Source organism: Terrapene carolina, unplaced genomic scaffold (assembly GCF_002925995.2).
Source record: "Terrapene carolina triunguis isolate 2854851 unplaced genomic scaffold, T_m_triunguis-2.0 Scaffold51, whole genome shotgun sequence".
Taxonomy (NCBI): domain Eukaryota; kingdom Metazoa; phylum Chordata; order Testudines; family Emydidae; genus Terrapene; species Terrapene triunguis.
This window is the reverse complement of record NW_020664402.1, coordinates 1,498,427-1,518,716: the sequence shown is the minus strand read 5'-3', so window position 1 is coordinate 1,518,716 and position 20,290 is coordinate 1,498,427. Positions and strand designations below refer to the sequence as shown.

At 43.7% G+C, this 20,290-nt stretch overlaps 1 protein-coding gene across 1 annotated transcript; it reads left to right on the top strand.

Moving 5' to 3' along the window:
• Positions 1-929: 929 nt before the first annotated feature.
• On the top strand, positions 930-19,816 carry LOC113407669 (histone H2A.V). Its single transcript, XM_026656970.2, has 5 exons — positions 930-1,151; positions 14,090-14,167; positions 15,260-15,373; positions 17,953-18,082; positions 19,484-19,816. The coding sequence occupies exons 1-5, from the start codon at positions 1,149-1,151 to the stop codon at positions 19,543-19,545; spliced, it is 387 nt and encodes a 128-aa protein (XP_026512755.1). The 5' UTR covers positions 930-1,148; the 3' UTR covers positions 19,546-19,816.
• The last annotated feature ends 474 nt before the right edge of the window (positions 19,817-20,290 follow it).

Sequence of the window (20,290 nt, the reverse complement as noted above, 5' to 3'; positions counted from 1 at the left end):
CTTCCCATGTTTGTACAGCACCTGGCATAGTGGGGGCCTGATTCCAGCTGAGGCCTCTAGATGATGTTACCATAATGTAAATAATAATAGTAAACAGAAATGTGCAAATGTCATTGTATTGCTCTGCCCCCACCCTTCGAATGGCATTTGTCTTTCCCGAGAAGCTCAGTGAGGGCATGGACTAGGTGTGTCTTCTTCAGACATGTACAGTGCCCAGCACTATGGACCCAGCACCTGAGAGAGGCCTCTGTGTGCTCAGGTAATGCAACTATGTAATAATTGTGTCGGGGTGGGGCACCTACCTGTGTAGGTGGGAAGGCATCTTGGGGGCCCCCGCATACATGAGGTGATAGGTGTGGGGCCTCTATATGGGGGTGGGTAGGGCACATATCAGGGGGTGGGGCCTCTGTATGGGGGAGGAAGGTCACACCCATTGAGGCTGCAAGTTCCCCACCATGTAGACTATGGGGCAGCTGCGGGTGTATATGGGGGATGGGTGTACGCCCCACTGAATGGGGGAGGGGTGTAGATGGGGGCTTGGGAGTTGCCCCATCCCGTTGCAGCGGAGGAAGGAGATGGGGGCTCAGTCCCCGTTGCGGGAGGGAGGGGTGTATATGGGGGGTGCACTGTTGCTCCCCTACGTGGGCAGCCGGAGAGACGACTCCGCCCGGAACCGCCGTCTCCATTTTTTCTGAGCGCAAACAAACAAGTGGGGGGAAGGGGAGAGAATGGGCGGGAAACTTTCTGTTCTTTCCATTGGCAGTGAGAGCAATCATTCGTGTAGCCCCGCCTTCCGAGGACGGTTTTGCTGCTACTATTGGCCACTGGCCACGTCACTCTCCCATTCCTTCCTCCCACGCCGAGCCCCCTCGGCCTCACTTCCCTCGCCCCTGCGTGCCGTGTGCAAAGGAAAAACAGCCGTTAAACGGGCCGCGGGGCGGGGCCAGCCAGCCGAGGAGGCAAGAAGCGATGGCGGGATTGGTCGGGGCGGGAGGTTCAAACTAGCATGGGGCGGCCTGATTGGCTTGGAGCGGCCGCGGCAGGCCAGGCTCCCTCCTCGCGCTCAGGCGGTTTATTGTCTCGCGGCTCCTGAGGCGGCTCTAGCGCGGCGGAATCGGGACCGGACCTCGCACGGCAGCGGCGAAACCATGGTGAGGGGCGGGAGGGACGGGGCCGGCGGCCGACCCGGCCGGCCTCCTGTTGGCGGGAAGCGCCGGGTGCCTGCGGCCTCTTCCAAAGCGGCAGCGCTGAGAGAGGGCACCTGGCTCCCGGGGGTCCCTCAGGCGGGGGGCGCCCCTGCCCTAGCTCCCGGGGCGGGGTGGCGCGGGGCCCCCTGCCCGCAGTGGGGAGCGGGGCCGCCGAGCTGCCTGGGGCCGCGATCGCGCCGGGCGCCTCGGGACTCCTAAGCGGGCGAGTGGGGCCCGCGTCCCGCGGAAGCGTCTCTAAAGCAGCTGGGCCGGGCGCTGCCTGCGGCGAGCGGGTGAAAGTCCGGCCGGCGGGGTGCGAGCGCGCTCCTGGCGCCGGCCCGGGACGGCGGGTTAGTGACTCCCCAGGCAGCGGCCCGGTCCTCGGCTGTCAGACCGCGCGCCGGGCTGCGCTACCCTCGGTGACCGTCCGTGCCTCCCATCCAGCCCTGCAGCCGTCACTCGCGTTTCCGCGGCGGGGGGCCGGACTCGGAGGTGCCGGTCCTAAGTTCGCCAGTGCCCGCTGTGACCGCTCGGTTTCCCCGCTGGCGAAGTGGTAGCTGCCCCCCTCCGTGCTCCAAGGGGGTGTAAGAAGTAATCTGAAGATTTTCAAAACTGCACGTGATACGCAGGGAATTGAAGGTAGAAAAGAACCTTCGGCCAAGCTTAGTTTTGTCTCATCCTCTCCCTTGAGAGTGTAGCGATGTCTGCGCTCTTCGAAAGCTGGGGCTGCAAAGTGTAGGTAAACGCGCATTAATAATTGCACATCTGGAAGCCGGATCAGAGAGGGAGTCAACTCAAGAGGGAGACTGCATTAAAAAGTTTACTTGAGTCTCATATACATGTTATGCTTTTTCAAAAAGTTTGCTTTCTACCACAGAAGGCTGTGGTAGTAAATAGTTTGGTTGTAAATAGTCTTAAGGTAACTTCTTTGAAACTTTTTCTGGGTTGAGGTTCTTGGAGGTGTCTTCTGCAGTTAAGAATTGTCTTCCTTTACAGGAGTAGGTAATGCTAGAAAAGTCAGTTATTTTTGTCTAAGGTAGTAAAACCCGTGGGTCAGGGACCATGTTTCCACTTAATGGATAGCGCAAGCAGGATGTCATTGCTCAAAGTTATTAGACCACAGTATTCAAGTTTAATCTCTAGACATGAGTTAAGATCTACTCTGTACTCCACTGAGGCTCTTCTCACTGTCAAATTACAGTTCAGTGAGGGCTCTTAAAGACAGCTGTAACCCCATTAAGCAGTACAGAATCTGGAGGAATGAGTACAGGATGGTGAGGGAAGGCTCTTCTGTTGAGAACTTGTGACCTTGAATTTCAAACTCACAGAAACTACATCCATAAAATGGGGATAGTATTTCCAGCTTCACAGGAGTATTAACATTAATGCTTATACGGGGTTTTGCACACTTATGGCAGGAATACCCAAACTTTGAACAAGATCACATTGGAAATTTGCAGAAGCTCGAGAACTGCACCTAGATTGTATAGATGTATTTAAATTTAAAAAATGCACATAGCCATATTTGCTTCTGTCTTGAGAACTGAATTCATTTTTTAATTCATTGCAGATTTAATCATCAATCAAAATAGTCACAAGGAGCTCTCTACAGGCTGAATTTTATGGGCATTTTCCCTTTTGTACATATGGTCTTTCCTGACCCAAAGCAAAGGGATGTAATTGTAAGGGTTAAAGTAGGAGTGCTTTGCAAGATTTAAGAAATTATCCTTGAATAACTGTCTATGATAAGCTCATCTACTTCTTGGCAACTGATTAACAAATTGTATTATTAAATGCTGTCTCAAATTAAGTGAAGCACTGCTACTATATCATAAATAAGCAATATTATAAACACAACATCAGGTTAAATGTAGCAGCATATTCTAGGAATATCTTCTAGTAGCATAATCATGATGGTAAATAGAATACAGGGATTTACCTGACTTAAATGCTTCTTTCCTTGGGTGGCCAATGATCTCTGGGAACCAGTGAATCTTTCCAGAAGTTCTGATATTTATTTGCCTAGTCCTTTATCGTGGACTTAATCCATATCATCAATAGGGTAAGAGAGCCCCATAGTGTCACAAGACACAAATATTTATTGCACATCAAACTTCACCCATGGCAGTACCTAAATAACAAAAGGAAGTTTAGCATGGTGGTTAGAAAAGACTGAACATCTAGATCTATTGCTTAAGAAAACAACACTTAGTACTGAGACTCTTCCACTTCTTCAAAATGTATAAAAGCAGAAATAAAACACTCAAATGACTCACTCTGAGACTTAAAGTAGTTATCATAAGATTAGGGCTAAAGTTTGATTGCTTCCCCCCCCCCCCCCTTAAATGCTAGAATATGGCTGTGCAGGTAAAATGTGGAATCTACTAAGACAACACATAATAGTTGAAAATTCTTTTAAACCAAACTTTCTTGAGCTGAAAGGGGCGGTGGGGGGGAGGAAGGAGAGAAAGAGAGGTGACACAACACCATACTGTTCTGTCTCTGCTGGAACATCAGCTTCAGTCAGCAAACATTTCTAGAGTTGTGCTGAACAGTGATCCTGCACAGGAGATGTTTAATTTAAACAATAAAACATATTACAACTATTAAGATTGCAAGAAAAATGTAAATTTCTAAATCCAAAAGAGTCTTTTCGCTCTCCTGAATAGGAAAATATCATTAGTCCTCTTGAATTCCACCATCTAAGGGTACGTCTACACTTACCTCCGGGTCCGACTGCAGACAATCGATGTTCTGGGATTGATTTATCGCGTCTTGTCTAGACACGATGGATCGATCCCGGATCGATCCCGGAAGTGCTCGCCGTCGACGCTGGTACTCCAGCTCGGCGAGAGGAGTACGCGGCATCAACGGGGGAGCCTGCCTGCAGCGTCTGGACCCGCGGTAAGTTCGGACTAAGGTACTTCGAATTCAGCTACGTTATTAACGTAGCTGAATTTGCGTACCTTAGTCTGAAGTGGGGGGGTAGTGTGGACCAGGCCTAAGTACTTTAAATTAGTCTAATGGTAGTAATAGTCACTTATGCTTAGTACCCAGGTTACTTTCCAAGTCATTGCTCCTGGGCTGTGGGTATGGTAACAGCAAGCTTGGCTTGCAACCTATACTAAAGGAAAATGCCAGTATAAAGAACTGTTTTAATTACAAAGTGTAAATTACTAAGGTAGGCCAAGTCCTGCTCAAGCATTTGCTTACCTGTGGCATATAGTGAGATTTCCCTTGAGAGAAATGTTGCTTCTGTAGAAATTACTTTTTTAAAATCTAAAGTCTCACTATGATCGTGAAGAAAACTTGGACCAATGTTGTAGTTACCTTGATTCTGCAGGCAACCTTGAGTGATGGAGGTGTGACTTAACTGCCTAAGATTCAAATCCTCGTGAACAACCTCAGCAACCATGTGGTGTACTCATCCTGATAGAACAGCTCTATAGTTATTATATAATATCTGCCACTAAATATAGAGGTGGAACTATCAGCTATGCTCCTGAATCCTTGCTGTGCATTGGCACTCAGAGACCCAGCAGAGCAGAGACAGTTTGCTTGCCCCTTGGTTGGGCTCCTTAAATGCAGCTTCACTGATGAAGCAAGAGACTTTTTAGACAAATTATTGTTGTTCTGCTCAGAAACTGCAAGACCTGAGTGGAAGTACTATATCTGAAACCTTGCTATATTCTATCTTAGTCTTATTCCTCAAAGCTATTGTACGTCTTGAACTTCTGCAAAGTTTCAACCCTCTCTGGCCAACCCATGTCCATTCCAAATCGTGTGTGCCATTTGAGCACCTATGGTGAGTAGGATAAATCTTGTAGCTAAAGGAGCCGACTGAAAGAATCCCTCTGGATGCTACCAGAGAGGGAAGGCTTATGGGACTTAACATAGTGGTCATGCAAAGTGTAGCCCAAGATAGATGGGTGATGGAGTCTTATTTGTGCCCTAAACCAGTGGTCTCCAAAGTGGGGTGCACAAGAGGATCCTTTGGGGTGCATGACAGTTTGGGCAGCTTTTTTTGTGTGCTCAGCAGTTCGGGCAGGAGTCCGAGCGCTTTTTTTTTTTTGCGCACTTGGGGTGGCAATGGTAGAGCGTTTTTTTTTTTTTTTTTTTTACACTGATGGGGTGCACGATCAAAAAGTTTGGAGACCACTGCCCTAAACAATGTCAGATGGCAGGGGATGTATTCAGGATGACATAGTGGATTTTTTTGACAAGTTGGTTTCACCTGTCAAATATAGTACTGTAGCAAAGTGAGACTCACCGGTGCAGCACCTCCTGCTGGTTATCTCGAGAATTAGCTCTCCAACATACAGAGCACCTCCTACTGGCTAGTGTCTCGCATGCCGCTGGCCCTCCATGTCCCTCCTGGACCCCCGTGCCCTTTACCTTGGGGTGCTGCCCCAGCAGTACCCCACCACAGTCTAGGTCTCCCCTCCCAGGGGAACCCCCAACCCTCTCACCCACCTTGCCTCAGTGGCTTCTGCCAGTCATCATCTAGCCCCCCCCACTCACTGGGGCAAACTGCAGTCTGTCATGGCTACTCATCATTGGCAAGGAGGTTGGACCCTCTGCCTATCTCTGGGCTGCACCTCCCAGCCCAAATACCTGCATAGGCCTTTACCAAGGCCTCAGCCCAGGGAGTTGCCAGGCTGGAGCTCCCCAGCTCCTCTGGCCTTTCCCCAGCCCTGCTCCACTCCAGGTACCCTTTTCTCCCCAACAGCTAGGTCCTTCCCTTTCCACAGCTAGAGAGAGACTGACCCAGCTTATCCCTGAGCCCTTATAACAGGGCCAGGTGTGGCCTGGTTGGGGCTGCTTCCTCAGTCAGCCTAGCCTTTTCTCTCAGGAGCAGGGTAACTGCCCCGCTATAAGCTCACACTAATGAGCAGACAAGAACCCGCCATCTTGACAATTTTATGAAAACTAGGGGAGAGGTTGAGCTTCTCTACTAGAAAGCAGCAGAAATTGGTTTCAAAAGATTAAGAAGTCTTGCAACAAACTTTGAAATTTTGATTTCTAATGGTAAAGCTGACTCAGTACTACTTGATATTGAACCAAAAACAGCCCCCTTCACAGGCATGTAAATGCCAAATCTGTGACAGGTAAACTGTTTTGAAAATGTTGTAATTTGGATAGCTAATTTAGACAATTTATAATCAGTGGCCTTTTTCTTTAAGGGATAGAACTGACTGTTTTGGAACAAAGCCTCATTTAGTCATTCTTTGCCAGAAGAATGTTTAGTGGTCAGGATTAGAGAGCAGTGACCCTCTGAAAACCTTACTGATTTTTATATACATTTGTCCTCTTCTATAGTAAAGTAGGTCAGGACTATACTACACACTTGCTGGCACAGCTATGTTGGTCAGGGGTATGAAGAGTTGTGATCTCTCACTGATATAGTGTGCTGGCAAAATTGCGCCTTTGCTGGTATAATTTTTTTGCTCTTGTGGGTGGGGCCTGGAATAAGTTGTAGAGGCAAAAGCAGTCTTTTCAGTATAAGCTGAAGGAGCACTCAAGGAAGACAAGGCCGTTGCGGAGAAGCTAAATAAATTCTTTGCACCAGTCTTCACAACAGAGGATGTTCTGGAGATTCCCACATCTGAGCCATTCTTTTTAGGTGACAGTTCTGAGGAAATGTCCCAGACTGAGCTGTCAGTAGAAGTAGTTTTGGAAGAAATTGATAAATTAAACAATAATATGTCACCAGGATTAGATGGTATTCACCCTAAGAGTTCTGAAAGATCTTGATATAAAATTGCAGGACTACTACTTTGTGTTGTGCAACCTATCGCTTAAATCAGCCTCTGTAGCAGGAGACTGGAGGATAGCTGCTGTAATGCGGATTTTTCTTTTTTAAAGAGGCTCCAGAGGTGGTCCTGACAATTACAGGCCGGTAAGCCTAACTTCAGTACCAGGCTAATTGGCTGAAACTGTATTAAAGAACGGAATGATCAGACACATAGATGAACATGGTATGTTGGGGAAGAGTCAACATGGTTTTTGTCTAGGGAAATCATACCTCACTAATCGGTTACAATTGTTTGAGGCTGTCAGCAAATATATGGATGTGAGTGATCCAGCAGATATAGTGTACTTGGACTTTCAGAAAGCCTTTGACAAGGTTTCTCACCAAAGGCTCTTAAACAAAGTAAGCAGTCATGGGCTAAGAGGGAAGGTCCTCTCATGGATCTGGTTAAAACAAAGGATAGGAATAAATAGTCTGTTTTCACAGTGGAGAGGTAAATAGCAGGGTCCCCCCAAGATCTGTACTGGGACAAATGCTGTTCGGCTTATTCATACATTATCTGAAAAAAGGGGTTGGAAAAGCTTGCAGATGATACAAAATCACTCAAGATAGTTAAGTCCAAAGCTGACTGCAGAGACTTACAAAAGGATCTCACAAAACTGGGCGACTGGGAAACAAAATGGCAATGACATTTTTATGTTGATAAATGCAAAATGATGTACATTGGAAAACATCCCGACTGTACATACAAAGTGATGGGGTCTAAATTAGCTGTTACCATTCAAGAAAGGGATCTTGGACTCATCGTGGATAGTTCTCTGAAAACACCTGCTCAGTGTGCAGTGGCAGTCAAAAAAGCTAACAATATTAGCAACCATTAGGAAAGGGATAGGAAAATATTATAATGCCACCATATAAATCCATGGTCCATTCATACTTGAATACTGTGTGCATATTTGGGCCCCCATCTCAAAAAAGTTGTATTAGAATTGGAAAAGGTACAGAGAAGGTCAACAAAAATGATTAGGGATATGGAACAGCATCCATATGAGGAGAGTTAAGAAAAACTGGGACCTTTCAGCTTAGAAAATAAATAACTAAGGGGGGAGGGGATACAATAGAGGTCTATAAAATCATGAATGGTGTGGAGAAAGTGAATAGGGAAGTGTTATTTACCCCTTCACATAACACAGGAACCAGGTGTCACCCAATGAAATTAATAGGCAACAGGTTTACAACAAACATAAGGAAGTACTTCACACAATGCACAACTTGTGGAACTCTTTGCCAGAGAATGTTTTGAAGACCCAAATATAACTTGGGTTCAAAAAAGAATTAGATAAGTTCAAGGAGGGTAGGTCCATCAGTGACTATTAGCCAAGATAGGACGCAACCCCATGCTCTGTGTCTCTAAACCCGTGATGGCCAGAAGCTGGGAGTGGATGACAGGATGGATTACTCGATAATTGTCCTCTGAAGCACTGGCACTGAGCACTATCGGAAGACTGGATACCGGGCTTGATGGACCATTGGTCTGACCCAGAATAGTCATTCTTATGTTCTTAAGCAGCATACATGTTAGGAGTGCTTTGGTGGTATAGCTATATCACCAAAGCACTGGTAGCATAGACCTGGCCTAACATACAATGCATGTGTGTGGCAACAATGGCTCAAATGAGTTTCCAAAAACAGCTTCTCTTCTTAAGCTTTTCAGTCTTTAAACTAGCTTAACTGGAGTAACACTGTAACATCTGGAGCAGGTACAGTATTTAAATGTTAAACTACCAAATTACTATACACAGGTGTGAAGACTTTGCACTTGCTTAAACAGTGGTGCTTTTCACATGTTAATCACTAAAATAGTATGCATGTTTAATGTAAGCCATTGTTGTGTTGATGATGTTTTGTCTCCAAGAGATCTCTGCTTGAGCAGGATACAATTCTTTAAAGGGTAGAGACAGATTAGCCCACTAGTTAGGACACTAGCTTAGGTCTCTAGAGACCATGGTTCAGTTCCCAGCTCTACCAGAGACTTCCTGTGTGACCTCTGACAGTCACTTAGTCTCTCTGTGCCATCATTCCCAATCTGTAAAATGGGGAGAATAGTACTTTGCTACCTCATAAATACATTAACAATTGTGAGGTCACAGAGATAATTGGGCCATAGAAGTACCCAAGATATCTAGATAACATCAGGTTAAAAAATAAAAAAAAATAAAACCACCACATTTGTCTGAGTTTTGTGCTCTAGTCACTTTTACTATTTTCCTTTTTCCTTGTTTATGTAGGGTTTTTTGTCTTTCCTGATGCTGTGTGTGTAAAAAAAAAATATATTTTTAAGTATCAAAAATTAGTGGCGGGGACTTCTAACAATTTTTTAAATAGGCTAGATTTCAAGTTGGTAATGACCCTTTAATATAGACATTAGCTTTTTAATCTTTAAGCTCTATCTTGGTCAGGGAGCTCTCTTTCCCTCTGTGGATGTGGAATGTTTAATGGAAAATGTCATCCAATTTTTTAACTCCATCTGTATTCCTTAGTCCTCTTTGAGAAGTAGCCTAATCAGAACCTTCAAGCCGTACTGTGAAGTGGAGGGTGCTCTGACCTGGGTGCCACTTTCAGATAGCTACTATTACACCCAGTACAATAATATGTTTCATAATGTCCCTGTTCTCTTCTTTAATTCATTGTGAAGCTGTTTCCCCACTGTGGTAATATGGTACAGTGCCAGTGGAAATTCTGGGCCAGCTGCAATCTTCCCAATTTTAGTGGAACTTAATATTTCTGAATGGTTTAGTTTTTTGGCTGGTTGGTCCTTAGCAATTCCTAGTCAGGAAACATTCTATCCAGTCCTATCTTCAGTTATTAACTGACTCCGCAATTACTTCCATTGTCACTTGAGTCCGTGGAAGTCTTAATTTAGTTTTCTTTAGGAGTTTGTGGGAAAACTCGTAAATCCCCTCCTTGTTCATTTCTTAATAGCCCCAAAATGTTGTGCAGCTCACAGAAAAGTAGAGTTCAGATTTTTTATATGTAATGACAAATGTAATGTGTATGTATATGAAGAGATGAAATCAAAGGGAAATTACACTAATTATGGGGCAGTGGTATTCATTGCATGGTAAAGTTTCAGGGGTGTTTCTATTAAAAGCCTGGTTTAGGGGGATTCCCCAGTTTCCCTAACCCTAACTTTACTACGTTAGGGTGGCAAAGGGTAATCCTTGAAATCAGTAGTCCCAAATAGCAAATTCAGTCGTACCTTTCCTATAAATCTCTCTGAAAGAACTTTCTGTTCTGTTACTCATTTTTCTGATAGTAGCAATTGGGACTCGAGGATTAATACATCAATATACAAAGTCATCTGAGTGATTTTTTTTTCCCCCCTTCCCCCACCTTGAGTAGATAAAGCTGATGTAGTCTTCTAAACTGCCACTGTGCAAATAGTTTATTATGCACAAACCCTGCCCTGCATTTTTTAAATGTTTCCACCTTCTGAAAAATAATGGAACTGTTGGGTGGCAACAGGAAATAAAAACTTATCAAGCATTTTATAAGGAAATAAAAGTAGGAGGACTAGTCTTAAAGGGACACAACTTAAAAATCATACTTCTGTTTGAAATCTTTTTACCTACTAATGTTACAAGTAGTATTGGAGATTGTAGCTGAAAAACAGGGGGAGAGGACACGCAAGGGAAAGAGACCCTTTTTCCATCTATTTACTTGTATGCATTTGACAACACTTTGTGAAGACTGTGAACAGTAGGGGAAATTATGATTTTTATTTTTATTAATGTAAATTGGTAAGGAAAGTTGGGGCAGATATAGGGTTCAGATACTTACAGCTTGCTTAGATTTCTGGTTAGTGATGTCTCATTGAAATAAATTGCTAAACTGCCCAAATATATTAAAGGGAAGGAAATGTTGCACCCTGTACCTCATAATTGGGTCTGGGAGAGGTGGGACTATGTCAAGACAGTAGTTTTCCCTGGCAGGTAATAAGTACTATTGTATTTTGTAATTCAGTGTTGGGAGCAAAAAAAGTGGCTGAAATTTTAGACAGTTATCAGGCAGTCTGCCAGGCATGTGCAAGTTGATGGGATGACACTTTACACTAATAGGCCAGTCTGTTTTTGGGAGGATTACACTAAATTTGAGGATTTACATTGTTTAACGCCTTCATTTATCTTAGCTGCTGTTGAAAGCTAAAGATGGTTAGGTAATGGGTTTCCTTAGTGTGGAGGTTGATATTTTTCTTTAAGTGGAAACAATGTTCCTGTTTTGAAAACTGGCTTAATTGAGAAGTAGGGAAATACGTGAATTGAAAGCTGCATGTTCATTGCTTTCCAAAAGATCCAGGAGTATCAAAACTACTCTTTCAACACAATAATACATTATCTTTATCAGTTGATCTCAAAGCACTTTATAAAAGAGGTAAACATCATTATCTCCATTTTACAGATGGCGAAACTCAGGCATAGAGGTGAAGTGACTTGCCCATAGTCACCCACTAGGCTAGTGGCAGAGCAGAAATAGAACCTTGTCTCCTGTCTGGAGTCCCAGTCCAGTTCTCTATCCAGTAGGCGGCACTGCATCCTCACTACAAGTGAATCTAGTTCACAGCATTAGCAGAAGAAAGCATTATTTTAATGGGGTTGGATGACTTTGCTAAAAAGAACAAGGAGTCCGGTGGCATCTTAAAGACTAACAGATTTATTTGGGCATAAGCTTTTGTGGGTAAAAAACCTCACTTCAGATGCATGGAGTGAAAATTATAGATGCAGGCATTATATAGTGACACATGAAGAGAAGGGAGTTACCTCACAAGTGGAGAACCAGTGTTGACAGGGCCAAAGCTTAACATCTGGCCATATGTGGTGTGTGCAGGGGTGGGAGATGCACTTTCTCTCAAATGGGTATTCATCACTGAACAGGTGTTTCTAGTGCAGGGGTTCTCAAACTGGGGGTCAGGACCCCTCAGGGGGTCGTTAGGTTATTATGTGCGGGGTCGCGAGCTGTCATCCTCCACCCCAAACCCCGCTTTGCCTCCAGCATTTATAATGGTGTTAAATATATTTAAAAGTGTTTTTAATTTATAAGGGGGATTGCACTCAGAGGCTCCCTATGTGAAAGGGGTCACCAGTACAAAAGTTTGAGAATCACTGTTCTAGTAGGATCCTGCAGGTATCCATTCTTGGCCCTATGCTATTAACGTTTTTTATTAATGACATGGAAGAAAACATAAAATCATCATCCCTGATAAAGCTTTCAGATTACACAGTTTGGGAGAGTGGTAAACAATGAAGATACCAAGCGATCTAGATAATTCTGTAAGATGGGCACAAGCAAACAATGGGCGTTTTAATATCTAAATGTAAATGTATACATCTAGGAACAAAAGATACAGGCCATACTTATAAGTAGGGGGACTCTACCATAGGAAGTAGTATCTGTGAAAAAGATTTAGGGTTTGTGGTGAATAATCCGCTTCCTGTGCTGTGACCAAAAGGGCTAATCCAGGGAATCTCAAGTAGGAGTAGAGAGGTTATACTGCTGGTATACTTTATTCAGCTTTGATGTGCACAATTCAAGGAGATAAATTGGAGAGCGGTCAGAGAAGAGCCATGAGAATGATTAAAGGATTAGAAAACATGCTTCATAGTGATACTCAAGGAGCTCAATCTACTTAGCTTACAAAGAGAAGGTTAAGGTGTGACATGATTAGTCTGTAAGTATCTACATGGGGAAACAAATATTTGATGACAGGCTCTTCAGTGTAGCAGAGAACGGTCTAACATGATCCCATGGCTGGAAGTTGAAGCTAGACAAATACAGATTGGAAATAAGGCGTAAATTTTTAACTGAGAGCAATTAATCATTGGAACAACTTATCAAGGGTCGTGATGGATTGTCCATCACAGACTATTTTAAAATCAAGATACAGAAGCTCCCCGACTTACGCAAGCATTCCGTTCCGGAATGCCTTGCATAAGTCGGGAACGTATCTCTGACAATTACTGGTGGTGTGGGGGGGGAGCTTACGGAACTTTTTCCATAAGTCCGGATTTCCATAAGTCGGGTTTGCGTAACCCATGGAGCGTCTCTATGCTCTAGGAATTTTGAGGAAGTTCTACGACCTGTTAATAGGAGCTCAGACTAAATGATCACAGTGGTCCCTTGTGGCCTTGGAATCTATGAATTTTCACCCTCCCCCCCCAGCTTCTACACCTTAGGTAATTTATCAACATAATTGCATGGTGAGCCTTGCAGTTTGGTATAACAAAAATCGGCGGGGGTGGGGTTAGTGTCTAGATTTCTTGGGATTGTCAGATAAATTTACCTATTCAGCCGAATAAAATAGTTCAGGTAAGAATATCCATTAGGTGATCAGCTAATTCATGAAAATTCATTGTGGAAAATTACAACTGAAATAGAATAGAATTGAAATAGAATTGCTTAAGATTCTGGTCTGCTAACAAACTGTTATATCAGCACAAGTACTGACTTTTGAAATAGCATGGCTGTGTTCTCAAATTTTTCTGGCTCTAGCATGAAGCAGTCATGAGATCTTAAGAAAACTGGCGAGAAAGGAATATATGTATGGGGTGGGTTTGGTTACAGCGTCTTATGTAAACATTTTTAAGCAGCTGCAGACCTGAAAAGTTAGGTGCAACTAAATAGTCAAGCCTTCATGCTCATGTATTTTTAATATAGAGAACTCTTGATGCTTGAGGAAAGTTTGCAGTGAAGCATATTTGGGAGTTTCTCTCGAGACATTGCATATCCAACTGTTGTATACAAAAGTGACTTGTTTTAAAGAATCCTAGAATATCCGGGTTGGAAGGAACCTCAGGAGGTCATCTAGTCCAACCCCCTGCTCAAAGCAGGACCAATCCCTAGACAGATTTTTGTCCCAGATCCCTAAATGGCCCCCTCAAGGATTGAACTCTCAACCCTGGGTTTAGCAGGCCAATGCTCAAACCACTGAGAGATGTTCTTTACTCGTTTTTGGGATAAATTTTCCAAGTTTAAGCAGAAGAGGTAAGACTCCTGGATTCTTAAGTGTGGTGGTGGAGGTAAGGTGAAGCAGTGCAGATTTTTCTTCTCTGCATGGGCTTGCTTTCTTAATTCTTAATATTGTTCTCTTATTCAGGCTGGTGGCAAGGCTGGAAAGGACAGTGGAAAGGCCAAGGCGAAGGCAGTTTCTCGCTCACAAAGAGCAGGACTGCAGGTAAAGTGGTGCTAAATCATGTATTGCTTTAGTGTTTACAATTTGAATGCAATAATTAATCTTGTTAAGTAAAACTTTCATTTTTGTGGAGCAGGTTCAAGGGAGGGGAGGTGGAAGGAAAATGGAAATGTACTTCTAGCTTTATTGTGAAATTTTGCATGACTACTTATAACTACAAAATCAAATGCTAAGGTTTCTTCTGGCTCCTATAGACATGCTTTTTCCTGCTACTCTGACCCTCTAACGTGAATTAAATTTTACAATTCCTATTACTTTGAATTTTTTGGTATTTATCACAATTTGTAACTAAATGCAATGATTGATTGGACTTCTTTAAAAGCTTTGAATGTGTTATTTGCCCCCAAATAGTACTTGTGTCAATTCTTGTCTATCGTATTAATGTTTGTTACTTACCAGCCTTTCAGGGTTGTGGGGATTAACTTGGATACTTCCAGAGTGCTTTGGAAACACAGCACTATATATAAGTCCAAACAGTCTGCTGTGCCCATTCAATAAGTTCCTATGCCCGCATATGACCGTTTAAAGTCCACTCCCACCATGTGACCAAAAACTTAGTTGTAAAATGTAACTTTCTGTATTGGAACTTCCTTGGTTGTAGAGTGAATTCAGGCAGTTCTGGTAGTAGTCAATGAACACTCTCCTGTTGCATGGTTTATGTAAATTATTCTGCTGATTTGACAGTACACAGTGTAATCTCTTTAGTAGTACAGATCTGTTTCTTAAAAAGTTTGTGTTTTTTTACAACACAAACCCTGTATGTGATTTGACACTTGACTGACTAGTATGTAAAGGCCGTGTAACTTAATCCTGACTTTAAACTAACATACTTTTCAGAGGTGTCCCTGTTGAGGAAAATTTAGAGATGTAAAACTCGCCAGCCCCATTGAAAATAAGCTCGCCATTTATTTGTATTCACTGTGGGGGTTAATCCAGTATTCTACTTCAGTAAGTTTTTACTCCATTTACATTTCTTACACCAGATTATTATAGACATTAATCAACATTAGGCAAGAATTTAGTGCTTCAGCATAGACTTTGATCTCAAGTGCCTAACAAATGTTTCTACTTCAGTTCCCAGTGGGTCGTATCCACAGACACTTGAAGACTCGCACTACGAGTCATGGGCGAGTTGGTGCTACGGCTGCAGTGTACAGTGCTGCAATTCTTGAGTATCTCACTGCTGAGGTAGGTTTTCAAGTAACCACTGTCAAAACCACATTGTACGTAACAGAATAGAGAGATAGGTAAGTGGATATATTTCTGTTTGTCTATAGTCCTCCTTATTTCGCATGCTCGTGTTTCCAAACCTATGGAGAACAAACGTCCAGTCAGCTGGGCAGAAAGATCGGAGAAGTGTCTGCAATTAAATTTGCCTGATATTACAAGAAACTAAATATATTCTTGGTAGCTCTGAATAGCTACCCAAATAAATATGTTGAAGACAAGTGGGATGTAAGTATTGGAAGCTGCTGACACCGAACTGCAGCATTGTTTGGATACCGAAAGAAAGATGTTTGTAATTCCGTTTGTTGCAAATGTGATATGAATGATTATCCCAGCTTTTGTTTTGCAGAGCACATAGTGATTAGACCAGGGGTCTCAAACACACGGCCCGCGGGGCTATTTCCTGCGGCCCGCCAAGCGGCCTGCGCCCGTCCCCCCCTCCAGGCCAGGGGTGACTACAGCCGCAGAATTGCCCCCCTCGAGCCCTGCGCCGCTCCCTGAAGTGGCTGGCATCAGGTCCCTGCGGCCAGGGGGGGTGTTGCCCTGGCTTCCAGGCACCCCCCCACCCCCCAGCTCCCATTGGCCGGGAACGGGGAACCGTGGCCAATGGGAGCTTCGGGGGAGGTACCTGGAGGCGCGGCAAGCAGCGTGCGGAGCCCTGCGTCTCCCCCTCCCCCAGGGGCCGCAGGGACATGGTTCCAGCTTCTTCCCGGAGTGGGGCCGGGGCTGGCAGCCTGCCCTGGTGTGTGCCGCTGCCACCCCGGAGCCCTCCTGCACCCTGCCCCCCAACTCCCTGCCTTGAACCCCCTGCTGCACCCCAACCCCCTGCCCTGAGCCCCCACCACACCCCTCATGCACCCTCTGGGGGCAGGGAGGGGGGTGGAGTTGGGGTGGGGACTTCAGGGAAGGGGTTGGAATGGGGGCAGGGACGGGGTGGGAAGAGGCGGGGCCTCATGGAAGGGGTGGAGTGGAGGCAGGGGCGGGGGGGCGGGGGGGGGGTCAGTGATGTGGCCCTTGGGCCAATGAACTAGCCCTCATGTGGCCCTCGTGGTCATTTGAGTTTGAGACCCCTGGTTTAGACCTTCATTGCATTCAGTTTTCCTCTCTGTTAAACTTTAACTTGATTTATCCTAATAAATTAAACAAATAGCAGCAAGTAGTTTCTCTCTAAAATATTCTTCCAAATGTATGTGGTAGAAACCAAGCAGCATGGCAATATTAAAATCTAAATGACAATAGTTGGTTTTTTTTTCCCTCCAGTTGGTTAAGCTGGGTGATAGATGCAAAGAGTTGATTAAACTATTGGAAAATCTGTTTAGGCTCACAAACTTCAGCTTCTTATTTTGTAAAAACCTAATAAACTTCATTTCAACACACAGGATTTTTGAACTTGCATCCCCCTGTTTGTGCAGCTTTGTGATGCTGTATAAGAGCTCAAAAGTGAAACTGATTAAGCAGATCAGTCTGATTCTCCATAAGCTATGTCAACTGCAAAAAATACACTGGATAACTGGTTAAAAGACAAGTGGACCTTTACATCTATAACTAATGGATGAAGGCCACTTATATTAAAGGCAAGCCATCCTAGGTATACCTTGTTTGTCCAGAATAGACTTTTGATTGTAACTAAACAGTGAGTGGGTGCCATGAACAAAGAATGTAGGCCATATTTGCAAGATGGGGGACTCTATCCTGGGAAGAAGTGACGCTGGAAAAAGATTTGGGGGTCACGGTGGACTTGAATATGAGCTCCCAGTGTAACGCTGTGGCCAAAAGGGCTAAAACAATCCATAAACGAGGGAATCTCAAGTAGGAGTAGAGGTTCTTTTACCTCTATACTTGGCACTGGTGCTACTGCAGCTGGAATACTGTGTCCAGGAGTATGTTGATAAATAAGAGAGGGTTCAGATAAGACCTATGAGAATGATTGAAGGATTAGAAAACATGCTTTATAGTGACACACTTGAGCTCAAACTATTTAGTTTAACAAAGAAGGTTAAGGGTTGAATTGATTGCAGCCTGTAAGTACCTACATGGGAAACAAATATTTCATAATGGGCTCCTCAGTCTAGCAGACAACACAGTCCAATGGCTGGAAGTTGAAGCTAGACAAATTCAGACTGGAAATAAGGTGTAAAATTTTAAGTAATCACATTGGTCCCTTTTGGCCTTGGAATCAATGAATGGTTAGAGGAAGGAAGGTCCAGTGGCTACGGTGCTAGCTTAGGTCTTGGGAGACCTGGATTCGATTCCCTGCTCTACCACAAACTCCCTTTGTGACCGTGGTCAAATTGGTTAGTGTCTCTGTGCCTCATTTTCCCATCTGTAAAATGAGGACAGTAGCACTGCCTTACTGCACAGGAGTGTTATGAAGATAAATACATTAGATATTGAGGCACTTGCATACTGCAGTAATGCGCATCATGTAAGTACCTAATTGAGAGTTGTTCATGATTTCATGTTCCAGCTGACACCACATTTTGCTTTCTGTAAACTTTAACAGGTCTAACTCTTACTAAAATAGCCTCCTAATTTGTCAGGTGCTGGAGTTGGCAGGTAATGCCTCCAAGGATCTCAAAGTAAAGCGTATCACTCCTCGTCACTTGCAACTTGCTATTCGTGGGGATGAAGAGTTGGATTCCCTTATTAAAGCTACCATTGCTGGTGGAGGTATGTATAGCTGGGCTTCATAACTGACTGGGTTGATACAAAAGTGCACAGCCAGTTGCAAGGAAGGTGACAGACAATAAGTTAACGTCACTTTAATTTCTTCTGTCACACTACTTCACATAGATCAATAATGGCAGACATTCTGGCCAGATTTGTATCGGTTTCCATCTAAAACATCATAGCAATTGAAATTTGGCAGCCTCAGAGAAAGAGGACTGGATGGGCCACTGAATTACTCTTCTCCTTGTAGTGCATATTCTATGGATAATCCACTCAGCACCTTCCATGAGCATTAAACTTAAAGTAACTGTAAATTGAGGGAAATCTGGATTTGTTTCACTTTTATTAAAGATCCTAGGATTGCAGCTTCTCTGTCCACCCTCCCTCTTTATAACCCTTACTTCTTTACTGCAACTTTCCTTACAGATAGAACTGGGCTGTATGAGGTAGTTTAGGTAGGAAGAAGACTAAGCTTCACAGAAGTGCTCTTCATATATCGTGTAATAACGATGTTGAGTTTGTTGTAATTCTATACTGTAAAAAATAGCCTGCAGTAATTTGAGAGACTTAAATGAATGGTCCTACTTAACTCTTCTGTTGCTGCATCCATGCCTTTGTGCTTTCCTTTGTGGATGTTCTGTTGAGATACATGGAATATTGGGATATGCCAGATGGCATGCAGGGTACATGTAGCTACGTGCTGCAGTGAAAAGCAGGCTGCGTCCACTCTGCACCATGTAACTACCCACAGCAGTAAAAGGCTCTGCTTGGGGGGCTGCCAGAGCCTTTCCTTGCTACTTGAACTTTTCACTGCGATGGGGAAAGGCTCTGGCAGCAGGACAGTATGCTGCAGAAGAATAGCAGTGTAGATGTGGGAGGCACTACTTGGGCATGTAGAGAGCTGTGTTGGGTACGTACTCTCGGGTTCTGGCATATCTGTATTCCACTTGCCTAAGCAGTGCCTCCCTATCTACACTGCCATTATGCCTGTGCTAGCTGAGCGTGCAGTGTCTGTGCTCTACAGCCTGCTCTACCTGCAGACATCGCCATAATCAACTTTAGGAGTAAGTATAGGGCAACTTAATTATGTCTGTTTTATGTACCCTTACAACTTCCATTTTAGCTTTACAGCTTAGAAATGGGCTGTTGGATCAACAAACCTATGATTGAAATGATAAGATGGGATCCATTGGGGTGGGATGAAATTACAGCTGGAGAATGTGCATTATTATCGGGGAATTCTAGGATAGTCAAAGAACAAGAAGAGGTGAAAACTTAGAGAACAGAACACTGAAAGCTTTCTAGCTATTCAGGCAATGAACAAACCTTTGAACTAACAGAACTTACTCTGTTGACAAATGTCGTGTGCACCACTATTCTAATCCATTGTTCTCTCTGCAGGTGTAATCCCTCACATCCATAAGTCTCTGATTGGAAAGAAGGGACAGCAGAAAACTGCATAGAGAGGAGTTTTAACCAACCCTCTTCCTCCCTGTCATTGTACTGTAACTGGGACAGAAGAAATATGGGGATATGTGGAATTTTTTAAGAAATAGTTAAATGGAAGAGCATAGACAATTGACTGTAGACATGAGAAAACATTTGTATGTTCTTTAGATTCAAAGTTTGACAAAAAGTATCTTGTCATGTGGCAGCAATTCGTGTGTTGATTGGCTAGGTTTCTCCCGTGTGTTTTATACAAAAATGGAACTGATAAAACCATTTTTTACAAAATTTGCTCTCATGTGGTGTTCAGGTGCAAAAATCATGTAGTAGAGACTTCACATCTTCTCTGTGAAGCTGGCTCCCTCAAACTCCACTGGACTAGGTATACAGGCAAAAGCTCTTTCCCTCTTTAGATCAGCCACGTCCATGACTACTTCACTTGGATGGTTTGTAATATAACCTGTTGAATGGCATGGGCAATCTTGGTAGCAAATGAGTAAACTTTTAATGGTGCAAAAAAAATTGAATTGGCCTATAGTATAGGAATCTATTTAAAGGTAAATGCTATCACTGTTAAAGTAATGACAAAATTGATTTGCTACTTACAATTTAACTTACTAAATGTTGCTGGAAAATCATTCTCTCACTTATCTGCCAAGATCTGAATTCAGGGTTCCAGTTGCATTGCAAGAGCTGAGGACACCACAGGTATCTAAAGGAAGAAACTATTTGACTTGTGTTTCTGATAGCAGCTCTGCTATC

Bases quoted from the DNA above. Each gene is read 5' to 3' on its own strand.
- LOC113407669 (XM_026656970.2), top strand. The intron at 15,374-17,952 runs GTAGGTTTTCAA...CTAATTTGTCAG, and splicing joins TTGAGTATCTCACTGCTGAG to GTGCTGGAGTTGGCAGGTAA. The intron at 18,083-19,483 runs GTATGTATAGCT...TTCTCTCTGCAG, and splicing joins AGCTACCATTGCTGGTGGAG to GTGTAATCCCTCACATCCAT.